Here is a 19129-nt window from a genome sequence, read left to right on the forward strand (position 1 = left end):
CTTAGTGGGTGGGATTTTTATGAGGAAATCCATTTTTATAAATTTTTTATTTTCCGAAACTTTGCAAAAATTAAAAAAAAATGTTCTTTTAATTTTATTTACTTTAAAACGATTTTTTATTATCGATACCTTTAAAAGTACGTTAATCAAATACAATTTTCAATCCATTGTTGTGCCATTCAGACTTGCTAAAAGCCCTTCAACGTTTGAAGATGTTAATTTAAATTTGTTATGTTAGTTAAAATTTATGCATGATCTTTTCATGCATTCGAATATTTGCTTCCCAAGCAATTGATCTATCAGAGACACAGGTGTATTTAAATCAAAAATCCCATTATTGTTTTCAATCGAAGCCTTGACAGTTTGACCCCATCCAACAGACAATTTAGACCTATAATTACAGAAATTGCCTACCCCACTAATTGGCCATAGAACGACAAAAAAAGTGGAGGGAACACACCTCCAAAATGGATTGTTAAGAGAGCGGGTCGTAAGAGAGAACCACCTGCTCATGCCAATTCAATGTCAGTTGAAGAGTGCTCGTTGGTTTTATAGTCCCTTAGTTTTTGGTGAGCGTGATAATCGTATCGCTCTTTAGTACGGGGCCTCCACCACTGATGACGTCGATTTTTCCCGCTCTCTTTTTTCTGATGACAGGTAAGATCTTGTACGCGTGGCGATCTTCGGTTCGCAGCCGAGCGAAAAACGAGCTCTCCCGAAGGCCTGAAAACAGTGCTATTGGTCCGCCGATATGATATTCCACCGGCAGTGGAAGTCAGCAGTCTGAAACCGCAGTGCGTGCCGTTGGGTCGTCGCTAGTCGCATATCGCGTATCCGCCCCATGCTTTGGATATTTTAACTTCACCGTTAAACCGAGAGATTTCGGAACGCTAAAAAGTTTCGGAAAGCAAAAGTTCAGAGCAAATAAAAAAAGTTCAAGCCGGGGCTTTAAAGGCCAGCTCATCATCATCGGCGTTTGTCGGGCGGAAAAAAGTGTTAATTGAAAAATAATGTATGAATCTATTTTGGCCAAACGTTACGTCAATATGTCATGTGAAAAAAACAGCATAAATTTCGGCTGAACATGTGTTTAGCCTTTGCCATAAAACAAAAAATAAATAAAAGATTTGGAATAAAAAATAAACGGAACCCATTCGAAAAGGGAATGGTGTCAATGGGTAGTGGCTGCGCATGACTTACCTGGGCTTACCTGGGCTTATCACACGTTACAGCGCTGATAGCTGATATATTCAAATAAAGAGTAGAAAGAGACGGCAATACGATGAGCGACAGAGACAGCAAGAGGTTTAACCCTCGTTTTGACCAAAGTCGTCGCCCTAAGTTTGCACTTTTTTGTGAGTGTGTTGTGTATTTCGTGTTTTCTTTGCTCTTATGCTGTTTCTTTTTTTTCGCAACATCGTATGATGTTTCTTTTTTCGGTCGTGGCTTTTTCAGCATGTTTATCGCCGCCTCTACCTTGCACTCTCTTCCCGATACATTCGATTCATTCTCTCACTTTTGTGAAATTTCTGTGTTTTTTGGCAAACGTTGCGTGTTGGACTTATTATTTAATAAGATGGCCGTATATAAATAAGTTGGCAAATCGAAATTAGAGTGAAAAGTGCGTCTAAAGTGAGTTTTTACCCTATACATTCTAGCAGCTGCAAAAGATGGCAACAGCCTGCCACCTGCCGGAATTCACGGAAAGCTTTCAAACAACCCACACAGATGATTTACGAACAAATGAAAGTGGGAGTAGCAGTAGCAGTTGCTATAAAGAACCATCTAAAACCAGTGGCTTCTTCTACAGCGCCAGCACACATTATCAGAGTAAAGTGCAGCAGCTGATCAGCTTCAGCTTCACCTCATCATTTCACCTGCTCTTCATCACCTGCATTCTGAGCATCAGCAAGTTCTGCAATGCAGCGGCTTTGAATGCCGCCCAGGTCACGGCTGCCACGCCCACTGCCAGCGAGATAATGCACAATCTGAGTGGATCGGCCCTGCTGGAGCGACTGAAGGCCAGTACTCTAGGACCGACCCTCGATCAGCTGAAGCACCTGGCTCCGGCGGCCGCGAATAGCATAAGTCCAAGTCCTAGTGGATCTGGATCTGGAATGGGAATCGGAATGGGCAACTTTGGCAACTCCATCAACTCGGTGTTCAACGGAAATCCCTTGAAGTTCCTAAACGTCTCCGGCAAGATCGGAACCCCACTGGATATATGTGAGTTCTTAAAAACCACTTGATTTAAACTACTAACAGGGAGAAAAATATTTCTAGGCGAATTTTAAATCTACATTATTATTAAAATTATTTTAATATTTATACATTAATGATGTATCAAGTATTAACATCACATCATCACTTAGACTAACAACTAGAGTATTAGAAATCTATAAATTTAGAAATATTTCTAAATTATTATTATAAATTTTAAAAATAACCCTTACTTAGACTTCTGAATGAATCAAAATACAGATAACAAAATGATTTAACTAAAAATTTACAATACATGACAACTAGAATACTACTGCCGTTAAGCTCTCAATAGAATGATTTATATTGATAATCCAAGTTGCAGTCATATTTTTTATAACAAGCTTAAGTAATTTCCAACCATAGAAAAATGAATCATTTATAAAACGGTAAAGCCATTTTTTCATTGCCATATTTTATTGCAAATCCATATTTGCTATAAGGCCTAACCAATTATGAGTAATGGGAGATCAATTTCGACACAACAAAGACTTTAAAAAAACCTTGATAGAAACCTTAGTGTTCCCGCTATCATTAATCCTAATTAGTGCCATTGTTCCATTCACGGCCAGACTTTATCAGATCTTCTTCGATTTCTCCGAGTGTAAGGGGCGGCGGTGTTTATTGTTGTTGCTGCCACCGCCTCTCGCATTTCTGGCGATCATGCCACCAGCCACGGCTTCATGTGTATATATATATACCCCGATTTCCAGCCCGGCTCCGATTTTAGCTAAGGCTCCGAATGCGACTCCCGACTCCGACATACTCGGCTCAAGTTTTATTTATGTGAATTTTGTTGCCAGCCAGCCGAAAGCCAAAGCGTCTGGCAATGCCAGTAAACTCCACTTCCATTTCCATGTCTCCACATTCCACAACGTCATACGATTTTCAGACTGCAGAGCTCTTCCCCCGATTTTCCCCCCTGTCCACAACTCCTTTCCACTCTTTTTTGTCGGCACAAACCTTTTACTTTCCTCCGCACTCGCGTCTGCTTACACTGGGAAAAATATCACATAAAAATTTACAAACAAAAAAAAACATAAGAAACAAAAAATAATTTCGTAAAAAATTGATTTAATGTTGTATTATATTTTTAAATAAAAACATAAAAAAAATTTTGGTATAAATCAGTGCGACGAATGTTGAAACAACTTTAAGAAAATATCTAAAAATGCTATATATTTGACCGAACTAAAAATATGAAATTTCTGAATTTTATAAACACAGCTGCTTACGACATTTAAATTTTGTATTCCAAACTAGTAAATCCTAGTGATCCTAGTGAATTTTAATATTTTCTTAAAGAAGATTAATTTTTTTTGAAAAATAAAATATGTTGAATTAATTTCTCTCAGTGTACACTCTTTGCTTGTTCTGCTTCCCCTTGTAATTATTCCGTTTTATGCTTATTTTTTCTACCGGCCGGCTTCGCTCCACGAAGCGAATGGAGCGCCACTTGAAGACTTTAACTCCGGCGGCTCTTGTGAAACTCGCAGAGAAAACACAGAGAAAGAGAGAGAGAAGAGGAGAGAAACAGACGGGGAAGAAGAGAATGAAAAGAGCAACAAGTGTCTGATTCTTGGAGTTTCTTGGCCTTGCACATTGGTCAAAGTTTCTTTCAAAATGACTCCAGCACGTGGCAGATAAACAACTAGAATAAAAACTGGAAATGCCTCGATTTATTTTTAAACATTTGCTATTGCCAAGCAAAGTTTAATAGCGGCGTTAAGGGGTTTTAAAGTAATATTACTACTCGATAAAACCAAGCATTTCTAAACCCCACCTTTGACTTGGCTTTTCTGGTTAATTTCTAGAAGCAAAAAATTAGGGAAAACATTTTAACAAATTGGTTACTGCTATAATTATAAGTTTATGATAGTATTTACTTAACTGTTTTAAGTAACGTCATCTTAAATATTTTAGATTTTTTTAACTTAACTGCTATTATTTTGAACGCTGCTGTTTTTGTGTAAGCGATGATAATGAATAAGCAATGGAGTCAAAATCTGCCAAGTGGGCCACCCCTGTTCCGAAGGTCCGATTTTCATCGAACTTTTTTACTTTTCCGGTTCACAACGAAAATATAAGAACTTCATTTGAACGGTTTTGCGAAATTTTGAGTTTTACCGGAGTTATAGGGGTCAAAACATGGCATTTTTGACACTTTTTCGAAAAAGTTGGACTCAGTCATTAATTCATAACTTCGGAACGGTTAGATTTATCTTTATGATGTTTTCACTAATCGCTCAAGAATTATTATGGCTTTCCATAAAAAAATTAAAAAAAAAATTAAAAATTTTTGTTCTTAAAAATAAATCAACATTTTTTTTTAGTTTTTATTTTTTTCAGTGTTCTTCACCAGCTATAGAGTTTAAAACCATTTGAAAATAAAGTTTGATTCATTACGAAAAAGATCCAAAAAAAAAAAAGAGTGGCCCGGCCAAAGGTTTTTCGCAATATCGATTTGAAGAAGGGCGCACAGCGGTTTCCCATACAAAACGGCAAAAAGTCCCCCATTGACAGCTGACGCTACGCTCGCTACGGCATGTGTTGACCAGCCAGTTTTCACGAGCAAGCCGTTTTTGTATGGGAAACCGCTGTGCGCCCTTCTTCAAATCGATATTGCGAAAAACCTTTGGCCGGGCCACTCTTTTTTTTTTTTGGATCTTTTTCGTAATGAATCAAACTTTATTTTCAAATGGTTTTAAACCCTATAGCTGGTGAAGAACACTGAAAAAAATAAAAACTAAAAAAAAATGTTGATTTATTTTTAAGAACAAAAATTTTTAATTTTTTTTTACATTTTTTTATGGAAAGCCATAATAATTCTTGAGCGATTAGTGAAAACATCATAAAGATATCTCTAACCGTTCCGAAGTTATGAATTAATGACTGAGTGCAACTTTTTCGAAAAAGTGACAAAAATGCCATGTTTTGACCCCTATAACTCCGGTAAAACTCAAAATTTCGCAAAATCGTTCAAATGAAGTTCTTATATTTTCGTTGTGAACCGGAAAAGTAAAAAAGTTCGATGAAAATCGGACCTTCGGAACAGGGGTGGCCCACTTGGCAGATTTTGACTCAATGGCAATAAGCAAACCCCTACGTAAATCATTTCCATATATGGATATTCAAAATCAAGTGTTTGGCACAATTTTAAGGAACAGTATGGAAATTACAATTAAATAGACATTCATTAAAAATCAGGCCATAGTTTCAAGAAATTAAAAAAGCAAAAAGACCAGAATTTAACATTTTTATTTACCATTGCTTAAAAAAAATCCACGTGATTGATAACTAAGATGTTTATGTCATTAGGTTCACAGTAGGGGAATTACAAATGGTTAAACTCGAAGCAAGTTTCTTTTAAAATTTTAATGAAACCTTCAACTTGGTTAACTTGAATTTATGCCAACGAATGTCAAAGTTAAAAACAAAATGAATTTCGCTGGGTCATGATAATAACCGTAGCTTAAAGGTTAAAGGCAGATGATTGGCAAAGTATAAACCGTTGCTTCATAGGATAGTCTACTAACGATGTCAAAAATATATATGTTAGCCGTTATAAATAGTTCCTGGCGAAACAAATGCATTTTCGCTGTAGTTTCGCTGACAGTTTCAATAAAGGCAAAAGCTCAGGTGTCAAGTAAATCGTTAGACAGGTTTTAATAGGGGATATGGGTCACGGATGACAGTTATTTCCGCCCAACTAAACTCGCAGCCAGCTAAATCGGAATCAGAATCAAAATTGAAATTACTCTGGGCGGACAGCATTGACAACTCTCATTTGGCAGCAACTTCTGGGCACGTCCTTGACAGCTTTAATGACTGGCTTCGAACGACATCGCAAGTTTCCCAGGCATCGCATGCGACTTCCTGGCCGAGTTGATTTATTTCAAAATCGAATTGAAACAAGTTTGCTCATCGCCTGGAAGGAAACTTAAAAAAAGGCCAGTCGTCGTCGTCCCAACTTGGCCGGGACATTTATAATTAACTTGGCTAATTATGCCTGGAATTTGCACGTGCTCTGGATTCGACTGTCCCTGATACAAACTTGGTCCCTGGACGACGTCGTTTTCGTTTCGTTGCAACTGCCTTAATTACAAAAACATTTGCCATTATGTATAATTATGGGGCACAAAAAACGATTTTCTTTTGATTTTTTTTTTTTTTGTTGAAAACTGGTTTTTATTTCCACCACCACTACCACTATTGGGAAGCCGAATAAGTGCAATACAATTGTTCGTGCTCGAGTGACAAATTTCATAAGCCGAGCATGCAAAACACAATCAAACGGTGTTAACTGTTTTTTTTTCAAAGTTGCTCTAAACAGAACGGCCAACGAGGTGTGATGGTCAGAGCTTTGTTGGCCTTTAAGACGCTGCCTTTTTCCCACTCACACAAACCCAGTGAATTTCTCTTTCCTAATTGGTTTTCTATTTTCGGGGGAATTCAATTAAAATATTACGCATACGCAGCGTTGGCGAGCCAAATTCATTTACAAGGCAAAAAAGTGGCGTGATGTGTTGGCTTGTCGAAAAAAAATTCCCAGCAAATCACGAGTACGAAAATGCATTCATTAGATATTCTATGTGGGTAGGGAAGCTCTATAATCGCCTGGCGCTACATCTCACAACAAACAGCCGATGACGTTGGCGAAATTCCTGAGCGACTATAAGGAACATCATTCATTATTAGCAGATATAGTACTGAGTCACGTTAATGCCATTTTCGCCCAAACAGTTGTGTGAGTAATTGTTATTGTTGCTTTTAATAATGTTGTTTGACTATTTTGGCCCGGCTATGACGTTAGCGATCAGGCCACCTTTTTCCCATTAACCACAAAAACAATAACAAGACACTCGTAATGAAGCATATCGAATGAATTCACATCTCTTGCCAACAACATTTAAGAGCAGTTTGAATAGTTTCTCTTTGGTTTTTAACTTTAAAATGGGTTGACTCTTTGGAGTTTTCTGGGTACAGGTTGATATCCAAAGCGCAATGTTCACATGATTATACAATTATTTGTTGATTATTCTTTATCGTCATGGCAAAAGGTACCCATTTTTATCAACCCAAAATGTTATCTCCATGCAGGCAGTGGAAAAAAATCACACGAAATTATTATAATTATGAGATAATAGCCTTAGAGATAAAAGGTATTTCGGAACTTAAAAGGGCATACAAATTTCATATATTGTCTTGCCTATTTCATAAACTATTTTTTGACTTCTCATGCTCGACCAGAAAATTTATAATTAAATCCTACTACGTAGCTATGACTTTTTTTAGACACTTGTGAGATAAGAGAATTTATTAATCTTCCGCTTACCCGCCAATCGAATTTATGACTAAGTCGAAATCTATTCAAGCCATAAAAACTACAATAACTCTTTAAAACGGTACCAAAACATTACGTGGTGCTTGATAAGGTGTCTGCAAAATCGTAGTACTCGTATCTCTAGATAGTGTTTTATAGTTTTGCTTTTTTTGTCCACTCAGCAGGGTATCTGTCTTATCTGGAGTGACCAGCAGGCGCTTCCAGAAAGTCAGATAACTGAATAATCTATACGAAATATCTGTGTTTGGAAAACTTTAGAAGGAATGGGATACCAAGGTGCTAATATGGAAATTTAACAGCGTTTGAAAGTTTTCTAATGTAATGACTGTCATTAAAAAGAGCTTTAAAGCAAACAGTCGAAAATAATTCTGAGTACCTATAATTAAAACCTGCATTTTACTTCCGACCTAAAAACTAGTTAGCACTTAACTTTGTGTCATTTTATAAAATTAGCAAAGACCAAGAACAATTTGTTAGCACCTAATTAAGTAATTGTACCTTTTGACCGACCTGCAAAATAGTTAAAACATTTCTTTGTAGCAGGATTGAAAGTTTAACAACATGTAAGTTTTTAAAATAAACATGGTAAACATTTTAATGACCCGCTTAGGTTTACAACAGAAGTTTAATGACCACTTCATTGCGTAACAACAAATCTAGGGGCAATTACATTAGGTAACTGTAACCTGCCCATCCTTAAAAATAGTTTATAGTCAACAAAAGAACGATTAAATTCATTAAACCAATGCGTAAAATAATCTTATCACATCGAACGCCTGTTCAGGTGCAAAGTTCTCGCTATCATAATTCGCTGGTCTAATATTTTATCTAAATTTGCGTAATTCCCTATTGTTATTGCGGTGTACCTATTGACCATGGGCAAATCAGTGATTAATCACCTACTATTAATAGGATTGCAGGCGTAATCAAATCGGGGGGTTTGGCATCTCAACTCAACATCGACAACCTTTCGGGCCATTAATAAAGCATTTATATTGATTTGAACTCTGATTGACTTCTGCGCTGATTTCTGTTTATTATTTCGCCCTCTTGGCCAACCAAGACGGCCCTCCTGTCATGCCCTTTGCTGTCATTGAATTAATGGTGCGAGATTTTCATGTGAAACACTCTTGACCAGCATTTTCTTTCCTGATTGATTCCTGGGCATGGAATGGAATAAAGTAAAGTAAAATAAAACTGTTCAATGAACTTCGCATTAAGCATTTAATTGGCCAGTTGCCTGCTGTTCGTCGGACGGACATTTGTGATTCTGATTCTGTCAATCAAATTGGCGGCTATTACCCACGAAGGCAGCTGCTCCATCGTTGTGGTCTTTGTGGAACGCACCAGAAATTATTGCCCCACTGATTTAATTTGTATTAAATAGCTGGCCGGCAGAACTGGGTGAATTGCCGTGGAAATAAACGCCTGGAGAGGAAATTGATAAGGTATATACTTAGAAAAAAATATAAATTTAATTTCCAATGAAAACAAACTTATATACGCCTCAAAAATATGCTTTTCTAGAAACTAAAGTTTGATAAAAAAAAGAATATACAGAAATTTAAAGGTATAACTTTTATTAAAAAGCTGGCCGGGAGAGGAAATTGATAAGGAATATTAAAAACAAAAACAACATTTATTTAACATTTAACTTGTATATCCGCCTTACAAATGTGTTTTTCCAGAAAGTAATGTTCGATAAAAAAGATTATACAGGAATTTTAATAATTTAAAATAATTTGAGTTTTAATAAAAGCCGGAAATAATCTGTTTTTTAAAGCTTCCTTAGCATACTTAAAAATTCTGTTTGCCGCATAATTTCACATTTCATTAAGAAAATCGCCGCAAAGTATTTAAAGCTTTTTAAATGAATGCTTTTACTTACCTTTGTGAATTAAAATAAACTTGCTTGACAGATGAAAACGATAAATGCATTGCAAAAACGAATCAAGGAAAATACTTTGTGAGTGTCCATTAACCAATTGCCGGCCGTAAAATATATTTCTGGAAATGCAAAAATAAATAGAATGCAAATAGGAGATGAATAAATTGGTTTTAGTTTCGGTTTCGGTTTCAGGTTGCAGCACGTGATGCAACCCGACTAATCTAAGCCCTGTCAAACGGATTGGATAAGGGGCATTCTCTCCTTTAATATTTATTTCAATTAAGCTACTAAACGACTCACTTAAAATGCAAATTGCATTGCACTTTTACATACAGATTTGTCTACAATGGCAATTGCAATCTGTGAGCGCCAAACAAGTGCAGACGACAGGAGCAAACAAAACTCTTTTCATAAATTCAAAATGTGTGCGCACATTTTTAATAATTTACGGGGACTAATAAAAAATTTCCAGCTCCACAAGAATAAAAGGCAAAAGGCAGGGGGAAACGTTGAATATATTTTTGGCAAATAAATACATACATGCATATATGAAGAAAATGCAAAAGTGCAGGGGCGAAAGAAAGGCAGGGGGAAAAAATACAATCAGCGAAAAATTTGAAGCGATGGCAGGAGGAATTTGAAGCCTTGCATGTCTTGAATTTCCCCTGGTAATGAACAACTGACACAGACACACTCAAACACTTATCAAATGTGCGAGTGTGTGTGTGCTCCTGGACGTGTGTGCGTGCTCAGGGCAGAATGCATGACAGGTCTGATTTGGTAATTAAATGCGTAGGCGAGTGTATAAAGGACTGGACCAATGTGATCTCCATTTTAAGTTGCAAATACATCCATTTAAAATGTAGAAGTAAGCAAAATGATCTTAACTTACAAATAGCAATCCATTTTTAATGTCTGGGGTAGTAATTTCAATTACAATTTTCACAAAAATAACTTATACGACATGTTGGTCAAAGATAAAATTGTTTTTGTGAAATATCTAGAATCATACAAATTTTCTTAGGTTTCTTACTTATCTTTTTAATATATTTACAGATGGTTTAAGCATCCCATTAACAGTTGTATGCTTAATTTTTATTAAAATATTTAAATCAAAAGAAATGTTTAAAAAAATATTTTAAAAAATCTTTATTTCTTGAGACTCGCAACTTTATGATCTCAAGTCCCTTGATTGCAGTTAGGGTCCACCCTTTTTTATGTCGGTGTGCGTGACTTTCAGGGTGAGCTCGTGCGTGATTGTGACGTTTCCCAAGCAATTGTCAATTTGTGTTAAACGCGCGCAATTAAACGGTAAATGGCACGCGGATAGACCGTCTCACACACACACATCCAGGGAGAACTGAGACACTTTGGCATAATGGTGGCACATTAACCGAAAGTCGGTGGGCTTTAGCATATATGCTAATCGGCCGAAAGACACAGAGAAAATGAAAGATAGATTAAGGCGGCCGAGTGAAATGTCAAGGGGCCCGTAAAACGATTGATGAAGCCATTCCAGGCGACACTTTTCAACTTTCCAACTAGCTGCCATCCGAAATTCTCGCTTATTAATTCCCCAAAAACTTTCTGCCCTTCATTTGCGGCTGCCCTTTGCGGTTCACCGCCAGAAACATGGACCGCAGAAACACCCACACTCACCCAACCAGAATTTATGTATACAGGACATGTGAAGCACCGCCCTTTCGGTTGGATTTCATTATTTACAAGTTTTTGTTTATTGTCAAGTCTCGGCTTTCATTAAAAAGGGTTTTAAGGCTTGTCAACAAGCGCCTTACCATCTTACCACAAAACCCTGGCCCATCCCATCTAACCATCGCTATCTCGCTTCCTCAGTGTGTGCTTAACGAGCCAAAGTTTTCAACTTAAATTTTAGTTATGAATTTTATTAGGCCCTCCCATTGGGACAAAACTCCAACTTACGGTCCGCCATCGTCTCCCATTTCCGTTTAATTATAGTCTGCGGCTAACCCGAGGATTTCCAACTTAATTAATTAATATGCATTTGATTTTGCAGCGCTCAGTCTGTCCAACCACTGCGATGAGAAGCAGTTCCAGTGCTCCACGGGCGAGTGTATCCCCATACGATGGGCGTGCGATGGGCACTCTGATTGTCGGGACCACAGCGATGAGCGACTGGAGGAGTGCAAGTTCATAGGTGAGTGCACAGCGAGAAAAATTCTAATTTAACTTAGGAAATAAAAAAACTCTGATTGATCTGATCGGTTTCTTTAAAATTTAAAATTCTTTATACTCAATTATTATCTAATAATTTTAATCAAATTTTACAAAACATAAAGTGAGGAAAACCAATTCCATGTACATTTTCAATCTTCCCATTAAATAGGTTCATTCAAAATCTTTAAGTTTCGAAATTTTTTTAAAATTTAACCCAAAACTTGTTCTAAAATATGATAAACCATTTCCAATCCTGCAATAAAATGTATGTTTTTTTTTGAGTGTGAAAAATCAGTTCCAAGTACATTTCCAATCCTCCAATTAAAACCTCCTTTATTATATAGGAATCTATAGTTTCAAACCTCTTTTCAACAATCACATCCTCGAGTTCATCATGTAGCTACCTCTATAAATACAAATAAATCACTAGAAAATCTGTATTGCTCTGTCCTTGCCACTCTCAATTCCTGTTTCTTACAATTTGTATCCGTCCGGCTTTGATTAGGCCTTCACTTCAGCTGTGTTGTCTTATTCAAATACTCTCGAAAGGTTGCACAAAACGGCGCACTTGAAAGAAATCAACAGCCAGAGCCGCAAAATGTATTTGCAGTCTTACTTTTTCTTGCTGTATCTTTTTTCCAGAGCCTTTTAAAGTAAAGTTTTGCCAATTTTTTCTACTCCTAGCTGGTGTTGTTTCTTCTTTTTATTTTTTTCCTTTTGATTATTTATTTTCTTATGTGTGTGGCCATGGCCGAGAGCTGGGCCATATCCTACAAAGTCAAGCAACGGAATTGGGTTTGCCATGGGGACTGGGATATGGGGATTTACGGCGGGGGAAGGACCCAGTGAAAACCCAGCTGTTGCCTGCGAACTACGTGCGCTCTCGCTCTAATCTGTTGTCAGTCATTTGTAGTTTTTCAATTTAGAAATGTCACAGAACTAACCATTTACTTCGCTCTGCGTGTGCTGTTTGCCTTCGTATTGGTTTTGGTGTTTTCTGTTTTTCTGTTTCTCTGCTCTTGCCATTTGTTTGGCTTCGCTGTTGAGTAAGTAACAACTGGCTGTTTATTTAGTGTCATGTAGGCAGGACTTTCCCCGCAAATCCTCCTCTCTGACTCCTCGAATTTATTTTCATTTAATTTTTACACTCCCTGTGTGTGTTCTCTTTTTTCTATTAGCCCCTGCATTTAATTTAAGTTTGGTTTGTAGCAGACCAGTCTGTTTCGATCCACGGTTCGTTGACTTTGTTTGGCCTGGGGTTTCCGAAAAAATTACCATTGCCTACTTTCAGGCAGCAGTGCTCAAAACACTGCCAGCCGTAAATATTGGGCACTCGCCTGGGTTTTCGGGCTTAGTCTTTAAGCACAGAACTCAGCTGAGCCGCAATTATATATAGTATAGGGGGTCTTAAGTCGAGCACACGCCTGGTAAATTACCAACAACCCAGTTACAGTCGAGTTGAGTCTAATTTAGGGGCACTGCAAACAAGTCAAGTGCAATTTAACTAAGCCATTGCATCAGCCTTGGTTGATAAACTGGCCCCGAAGTGCTCAAATCGAATGGATTTAATCACTCAAAGAACAAACAACTCAATTCGATTTGATTGCTCCAAGTACTGCATGGCACTGATGGGAAATTAAATATTTTGGCAAGCTTAATTTGTCAAAACAATACTTGGCCACCCTGGAAATTAGTTTAATTTATTACGAATAATATATACATAAATAATTACAAATTAATATTACAAATAGGTTTTGTTTGCTCATTAGAAAATGTAATTACTACATTACGTATTTCACTTATGTTGTAGGACTGTTATTAATAGGTATAACTAAACACAAGAAATAAATTAGAAAACCAGAATAAACCGAAACTACATTGTATGAGATTGTTGATAAGAAAGCAATTTAATAATCTGATTTTTTAAAGTACTCGCAGGTCAGTGCTTTGCCTATTATTATAATCTATTTTTTTGTTTTCGAGTTAGTTCTGCCTACTTTTAGTACCTAATATTTAGGCGACAAAATAAATATTTCAATAAAGTGCAATTCCTGGAAACTTAAATAAACGCAAAGCAGTCAAATTCCCCGAAATATATTGTATTGTTGTAGAAAATACATTAAGTACAATTTTTGCAATAAAAATATTTCAATAAATTCCCCGAAACATACATAAACAAGTCTAATTCCTCAAAATGGAATAATAAATAAAAATCCCAATTTACCCTAATAAGTACTTGAATGATAACTGTCTGAGCTAGCCGTCATGGTTTCTTTTCTTCCCATAATAAAAACATAACATATCTTCCGCATTCCTATAATCGAGAACTTCTAGTTATAAACAAAATTATGAACAAAACAAGAAGAACGGTCGGACAACAACAAGGAAATGCGGTTCAAACTTGACCCAAAACACATATAGAAGCAGATTCCGCCGGATCTCTAGCTTTATAATCGGGGGAGAGTCCAGCAGACGAACTGAACCTTCCTTATCAGTAGAACTTATAGAACAGCACTTTACTAGGCGCCAATAATTATACCACTTAAGATTACTTTCAAGTGGCTTGGGGTCAATGGGTTTCGGGGTTTTTCTGTTTTGACAAATCGCAATCTAAGTGCGCACAATTAAAAGACCTTAATTGAATGGATTCTAATCAAAATCGCCTGTGAGTTGCAGCCCACAAGTCACTCATTTGCTCGAGTGAGTTTTTTCCCCTGTGAGTTTGAGTGCTTTGAGTGGAACTCTTATCACTTTGAGTGCAAGCTTCTGCCGGGGAGTCTGCGAAATAATGGGCTCTGGGTCTACTACATCTGGCCAGATGAAAGGAGGACCAAACACAGAACTCAGTTTGCGTCGAGCTCTGCAAAGCAACGGACGTGTGTGCTTTCCGGCCAGGATAATTGAGTTTTCAGGACTCCGAGGCGGCAAAAAATAAACTGTTTCGTAAAAGACAAAAAGTGAGATATAACAAACAAAAATTAAAGTAGTTAAATTCTTCAAGTTTGAAGTGTTTGCTAACAAAAAATCTTTAAAAACCAATATACAAAATATTTATTAAATATTTATAAAATATTTCGTAAATATTATAAAGTTCCAAATATATAAACATCTGTTGTGGGCCAGCAAAAATCAATGGCAAGGCCGAAACCTTAGCAGACAGACAGTTGAAAACAGTTTGCTGGCGTCTCTTTGGCGGTAACATCAAAAGGCAGCCGCGTCTCAAAGCAACAGCAGCAGCTTTTCCCCCAAAAACGGAAGCTTTTCCGCCGTGCCTGTGTGTTTTCCGCCTTTCCGTTTCGTTTTTTGTGTGTTTTTTCACGCTTCTGCGCGCCACTTTTTATTACATTTTCATTTAGCCCACTCGCCGCCCTCTCTTTCTCGTTTTTGGCAACATCTCTTACAAAACGCTCTTAACGGCTCTGATTTAGCCAGGATTTGGTCTTTGTTTTGCATTGGATTACATGAACTTGACACCGAATGCAGGCCAAACTTGCCACTTGAGGAGCAATTCGATCAATCATATTAAATCTTCACACTTTCCCTGCATTTTAATCCGTTATAATTGTTATTTATATTTATTAATTTGCATTTTCATTGGAGCGTGTGTGAGTTTTTGAGCGTCATAATTCCTGCCGTCATGTCAAAGTACAAAATTGCAATTAAATGTAAACACTCAACGCGGCTTAACTCAACTCCCCTGACAAACAAAAAACGAATATTCCATGCGAGGATTATGTGAAGTTCTGATAAAGCGACCGCATTAATAATAATGCTATAAAAATCAGACAAGCAGACACGAAAAAAAGTGGTTTAATTAAAGCGTTAAATGCCTTGAAAATGGTAAAAACTGAACAAACAATGAGAGCAATACATAAAATATAATTAAAATCCAAAGTTTGTAAAAGAGTTCGCTTATAATATGGTCTATTTAAATACATAAAGTAAAGATATTAAATTCCTTTATTTAATAACCAAAAAGATGGTAAACAAGTAAATACAAAATCAATTTTAAATTCACAAGGAAAATCGAACAAAACAAATGCTGCTCAATAAATATTTATAAACTGAATAAAAGGCAAATTAACCATTGAAATGTTCTTAACAAAAAATGAATCCATTAATAAAAGCAGTGCATAAATTGGAAGGAAAAACTTGAAACCAATTAAACTGACGTTTTCGCGCGCATAAACTTTATTTATTATTTGCGAGCGGAAAACAGTTGCCTACTTTTGAGTTACTGCCTTTCTCATGTTATGGTGATGTTCTGTTTCCGGCTGCCATTTTTGCTGGCCCACCGACCACTTGACTGCCATTTAAAATAATTATGATTACACGCTCGCAAAAGAAAGCCCAGTGCAAACATTCGCGCGACAACAAACCCGAATAAACAGCCATTTAATTTAATAATTCAGCGCAGCACTTAGGCAAGAACATTATCACACTGCCGCCTAGTGTACAGTAGAGCCTCCGAAGAACCAACATGGGACCAATACGCAGCATCCTGAGCTGCTCCCTGCTGCTGCTCATCACCGGATTAGTGCCCCATCAGGCTGCCTTGTATCGGGTATCATCGGGTATGTTTGGGGGGAATCGGTTATGATTGTGGGATGATAATTCCCGCGAAGCAGATTATCAGATTAAGATGGGAAAATCTGCTTAAATCTGATTTTTGTTTACAGCTATTACGAAACGGTTCTTAGCTTAGCTTAGCTTAAATTAAAATTACAATTTGATAAAACTATACCTTAAAATAAAAATACAAATGTTCATTAATTTTCAAGAACATGGCTAAAAAGTTAGCTTAAAAATATTTTATAATAAAAATATATTTCAAATTGATAAAAATTCAAATTTTTATTTGATTAATTGGAAAAAATTTTCCCACATAATAACACGATTTAAAGTTTTTAGCAAGTTCAAGGACAATTTTTAAAAAACAACGATAAAGCCTGGCACATTTAAAAGCTGCTATCATTCCGGGTATTATTGCAAAGTAAATGTCGGCCGTCGATTATCTTAATAATGTAACTTCCCCATGAGGCTGCCATAATATCCAATATCCAAGGGAGTGGGAATGGGAAGGCTTGGTCAAAGTTTTTCGATAACAAAGCCCGGGCCCATTAACCGCTTCAAGTGAATTTCAATTTACTGTTATTGTCTGTACGAGTGGGTGTTATCTTTTATGCAAGGGCGTGGCACGGGATGTGGAGGCGAAAATCGATTACAATTCCACGGAGATGACAAAAAAGAAAAATAAATGTTTCTAAGAAGAGCCAGTAAATAAATAAATAACTTATAGGCAACTAAACTAAAGAAGACGACGGCCATTAACAACAGAGGCTGATCCAAGACATTAGAGTAGCGTCAAGTGCCCTCATACTCATCCGCGTTGCTCATACGCCGCGTTGTCCCCATATACAGCGCATTACCCATACGCCGCGTAAACAGCCAGTGAGACAAAAAGGACAAAAGACAGCAGCAAAGACGCTTGCCGACTTTTAAGCAGTTTTTTTCTTTTTTTTACATCATGTGGTGTGCGGATGCCATACATATTGGTTTGGTCATGGGTATGCTAGTGCTCGATATCGAGCGCATAAATATTCATGCAGCGCATTTGGAAAAGGCAGACAGCTGATAAGCCCGACTGCCACCCACCCGAGGAGCTTGTGAAAAATCTAAAAAGGAGCTGAGTCCCCTACAGATACACAGAAAAAATATTCGATATGAAGTAGGGTCAACTCTACCTTATTTCGTATTAACTCGATATTTTATCATATCATATAAAATACCAAATTCAGTATTTTTTAAACTTTATTCATATCAAAATGATATATAAAATGATCTTAAAAATATTGACCAGCATATATCAATCTTTCGTAAATTTTTTCTTCTGTGTAAATATATATATGCAGGATTCTGGGCGCCAACTGCGGGCCTAAGATAACTTCAGTCGCACAAACACACACATCACACATCCTCGGCTACCCAATCCGTGTCCTTCCTTTCCCGACAGCCCCATAAATTATGTATTCCGCACATTTTTAAGCGCAGCAATCCATCGAATTGGCCGGATCCTAAGTTGGCCAGGAATTCACAGAAATGGGAATTACTTTTCGTATTTTTCAGTTCGCTCCTCTCTTTTCCTTCCGCAAATCAATTTGTTTGCGTCTCTGCGCGAAACAAGTTTATTTAACATATAAATTGGCAAACATTTAAAGCGCGATTGCAGGGCCATTTGTTGCACTCTCCAAAATATATTCTTATACAGCAACAGTTGCTATAGGCCATATGAAACATAAAACTTTGCCTCATTAGGACGGCGACTCTTGGCCGAATGATTTATGATGCCCGACATTGTATCATGTACCACAGGCCCAAAAAAACAAACCCTTGGCTGCCCCATTTGGCTGCTCGTTTTTTTATTGAAATACTTGAGGCGGAGTACAACTTCAATAAAGTGGAAAAAGGTGCCATAAACAACGAGCGGCGAGCCTTTTTTTACGACACAACCCGCTGTGAACGGAAGCAGATACTTCTCTAAACAAAGGCAGCAAAATAAATAAATAAAAAAAAGACCGGCGGGGGAAAACAATTGTAAACAGTGGAAAAAAAAAAAAAAATCCCCTTAACTGTGGCACAAATGTTTCATTTATTTATTGAGACGAGACAGGCGGAAAGAGATAAGGGTCAGGTGGCGGGGAAATTCACTTTCCCATTTCCCGTTTTTTCCTTTCCGCCTTTTAAATGAATCGGACAATTCAATTTATGCTCCGCCAGACAGACAAACTTCATTAGGACTTCTTACCATTCCGCCCAAAAAAAATTCAGGAATAAATAAAAGTATTTTTCTTTTTTTCCATAAAAGTGAATATTAGATTTGAAAAATATTTAAGTTGTTACAACTTAAGCCGACTTAATCCCTGCATTAATTTTACAAAATAAGAAGGGGAAGTACTAGAAGTAGTAGAAAGGATATTGGAAAACGGCAAATATCAGAAAACTTTTAATGCGCCAAATCGATGAATGACCGCAGAAACTTTTCCCTTACCATTTCCCTTGGACACTTTCCGAGTACAAGGCAACTTTTACCATCACTAAGCTTTCGGCCTGTAAATGAGCTTGGGGACTGTTGTCCTGGAAGAGAAGAAAAGGGAGAATCGGGAGAAGAAGGACCTGCAAAGATCAACAGCATAGTATTTGTGGCCAAAAAAGCGGCATAAAAATTCAATTTATTTCCAGTATGATTTATATTCGATTCAACTATTTGGATTTGCATAATAAAACCACAAAAAATAAATTTAATTTTTCTATAGTACTATTTTATTGATTACCATCATCTTATACTGAACATAACTTTTTCTTGCCGTGTATTAAAGTAAAACAAATTGCTTGTGAAGAATGTCTGTTGGTGCGTTAGCCCAGGATAATGTCCTTAATTTTGT

General features: G+C 37.0%; 2 protein-coding genes and 1 long non-coding RNA gene across 16 annotated transcripts in view; 1 reads left to right on the plus strand and 2 right to left on the minus strand.

The window, feature by feature from the left end:
* The window catches only part of Idh3g (Isocitrate dehydrogenase (NAD(+)) 3 non-catalytic subunit gamma), a 194528-nt gene that overhangs the window by 132787 nt on the left and 42612 nt on the right, over positions 1 to 19129 (minus strand). The gene's annotated exons all lie outside the window — the stretch shown is intronic.
* The window catches only part of LpR2 (Lipophorin receptor 2), a 36286-nt gene continuing 17924 nt past the window's right edge, over positions 768 to 19129 (plus strand). For 5 of the 13 annotated variants that reach the window (XM_017145042.3, XM_017145032.3, XM_017145035.3 and 2 more), the window contains exons 1-3: positions 768 to 1012; positions 1659 to 2226; positions 11527 to 11667. In XM_017145042.3, coding sequence (XP_017000531.2) covers positions 1671 to 2226; positions 11527 to 11667 — 697 coding nt within the window. In that variant the 5' untranslated portion in view covers positions 768 to 1012; positions 1659 to 1670. Of the gene's footprint in view, positions 1013 to 1658; positions 2227 to 11526; positions 11668 to 14518; positions 14645 to 16032; positions 16262 to 19129 lie in introns of those variants that run through there. The other 8 variants (XR_011419325.1, XM_070217520.1, XM_070217521.1 and 5 more) reach the window with 4 other exon arrangements.
* LOC138913552 (uncharacterized) lies at positions 2463 to 10468 on the minus strand. 2 transcript variants are annotated; one of them, XR_011419329.1, is made up of 3 exons: positions 10384 to 10468; positions 9492 to 9610; positions 2463 to 3256 (listed from the first exon to the last, which is right to left on the minus strand). It is a non-coding gene; the product is annotated as an uncharacterized lncRNA (long non-coding RNA). The 2 variants fall into 2 exon arrangements; XR_011419328.1 differs by lacking the exon at positions 2463 to 3256 and adding an exon at positions 8663 to 9031.

This window comes from Drosophila takahashii, chromosome 3R, assembly GCF_030179915.1.
Source record: "Drosophila takahashii strain IR98-3 E-12201 chromosome 3R, DtakHiC1v2, whole genome shotgun sequence".
NCBI classification, from domain to species: Eukaryota; Metazoa; Arthropoda; class Insecta; order Diptera; family Drosophilidae; genus Drosophila; species Drosophila takahashii.